Source organism: Corylus avellana, chromosome ca3 (assembly GCF_901000735.1).
Source record: "Corylus avellana chromosome ca3, CavTom2PMs-1.0".
Taxonomy (NCBI): Eukaryota; Viridiplantae; Streptophyta; class Magnoliopsida; order Fagales; family Betulaceae; genus Corylus; species Corylus avellana.
The window spans coordinates 12,857,651-12,859,570 of NC_081543.1; the positions used below are offsets into that span (position 1 = coordinate 12,857,651).

The 1,920-nt window shown below is 37.9% G+C and overlaps 1 protein-coding gene across 1 annotated transcript; it reads left to right on the plus strand.

The window, feature by feature from the left end:
* The first annotated feature begins 376 nt into the window (after window positions 1-376).
* Window positions 377-1,219, plus strand: LOC132174124 (RING-H2 finger protein ATL29-like). The gene has a single exon (XM_059585821.1). The coding sequence runs from the start codon at window positions 377-379 to the stop codon at window positions 1,217-1,219; it is 843 nt and encodes a 280-aa protein (XP_059441804.1).
* The last annotated feature ends 701 nt before the right edge of the window (window positions 1,220-1,920 follow it).

Here is a 1,920-nt window from a genome sequence, read left to right on the forward strand (position 1 = left end):
GTCAACTTGTACATCATATAAATGGGATGAAGGGGAAAATATTGGTATATGGTTTGAAATATTTTGAAACAACAAAAACTAATTAAGGGAGAGCAATTTGTTAATCTACAATGACTCGTTCAATGGCTAAACCAGCTAAACCAACGTAATCCACATCACCATCCCAATTTAAGGCACCATATTTTATGCTCACAAACACATTGACACGCCTCCTTGATTCTCTCTTTCTTCTCCCTCAAAACAAGTTGAACAGCCCATCAAAGAAAATTCAATTTCTTTTATTCTTCTTCTTCTGGTCAATTATATTCATTATCTCATCCATGCAAAGAGCCACGGCCGGAACAATCCATTCCCCGGCAGCCCACCCAGTTAAGCAATGCCAATGAATGTCAATCCCCCACCAATACCATCATCAAATTACGGCACCGCCTCCCCTTCTGTAACAGTAATTCTAACAATAATCCTCCTTGTTTTCTTCTTTCTAGGCTTCTTCTCTGTATATTTCTGTAGGTGTTTCCTTGAAAACGTTTCTAATTCGTGGCACATTCGTCGAACACCTTCCGGCAATAACATTGGTGCCCCAGATGCATCTGTCATCAACGGCCTCGATCATTCTCTAATTCAATCCTTCCCCACTTTTTTATATTCAAGCGTCAAGGATTTCCGCAAAGAAAAATACGGTTTGGAGTGCGCAATCTGCTTGGTGGAGTTCGAGGACGACAGTTTGCTTCGCCTTTTGACCGTTTGCTACCATGTTTTTCATCAAGAATGCATCGACCTCTGGCTCGAATCTCACAAAACTTGCCCGGTTTGTCGTCGGAATCTTGATATGCCGCCGGAAAGCTCGTTGAAAAAGTCTCCTCATGATCATAATGCGGCCGTGCACGGTGCTCAGGGGAGTAATGAGGCGTTGGAGGGTTCTGTGCGGATTGATATAAAAGAATACGAGAATGATCATGGGAGCTCGGAATCCGCAGGAGAAAGCCATGAACGTGCTTCTTCTAAGACGACGCGAGAAAACAATGAAGCTAACAAGGTGGAGAGATTTTCAAGGTCCCACTCGACCGGGCATTCTTTGGTTAGGAAAAGAGAAGGGGATGATAGGTATACACTGAGATTGCCGGAGCACGTAGAAGTACGGCTTTTGAGAGGCCACAATGGCGTTAAAAGTTGTACGGTATTTGGGGAATTCTCACACCATACGGCGGGAAGCGATTAATGGAGGATTTGCCGAGGTGTATATTGGTCCTCCGGCGGCGGAAACACGATCAATAAAGTTTTTTTTTTTTTTTTTTTGTATTTGTTTTTCTTTCGTCCATATATATATTTTTGTATTTCACCATACATAAATATGGATTTGCAAAACAGGATATTTTAAATTGACATTATCGTTGGGAATTGTCAGCACATAAAGAAATGGAGGAAGATTTATTCCAAGCTCTCTTTTTCCATTTTTTTTAAATTCTGCGCTCAATTGTATATTGATGAATTAAGTAATGGGATACTATTTTTTTTTTTTTTTTTATTTTTTTTTTATTTTTTTATTTTCTAAGCAAAGTAACGGGACACATTGTTTTCAAATGAAGTGGTTTAAAGCTTGTTACCAAATATATATATATATATATATATATATATATATATATATTGGTCCTCAAGAGGTCGCTCAATCTGCTGTAGATCACTTTCATGAAACGAAGATCATTAGTTTGAATCGTCCATTCCCTTCTCTTGTGTGGACATGTCCAAAAATATATATATTGAAACTTAAGCCGACAACATTAATGAATCTAGTTCAAAACTATTATATTCAGATATTCACTGTACTTGCTATTTGATCTATATTTTTCTATATATGTATATTGATTTGATTCTGTAATTTTGTCCATTACTCGAGTGTATTTCTTATTTTATCTGCCTTAT

Coding starts and splice junctions, on each gene's coding strand:
- LOC132174124 (XM_059585821.1), top strand. CDS start 377: ATGCCAATGAATGTCAATCCCCCACCAATACCATCATCAAATTACGGC.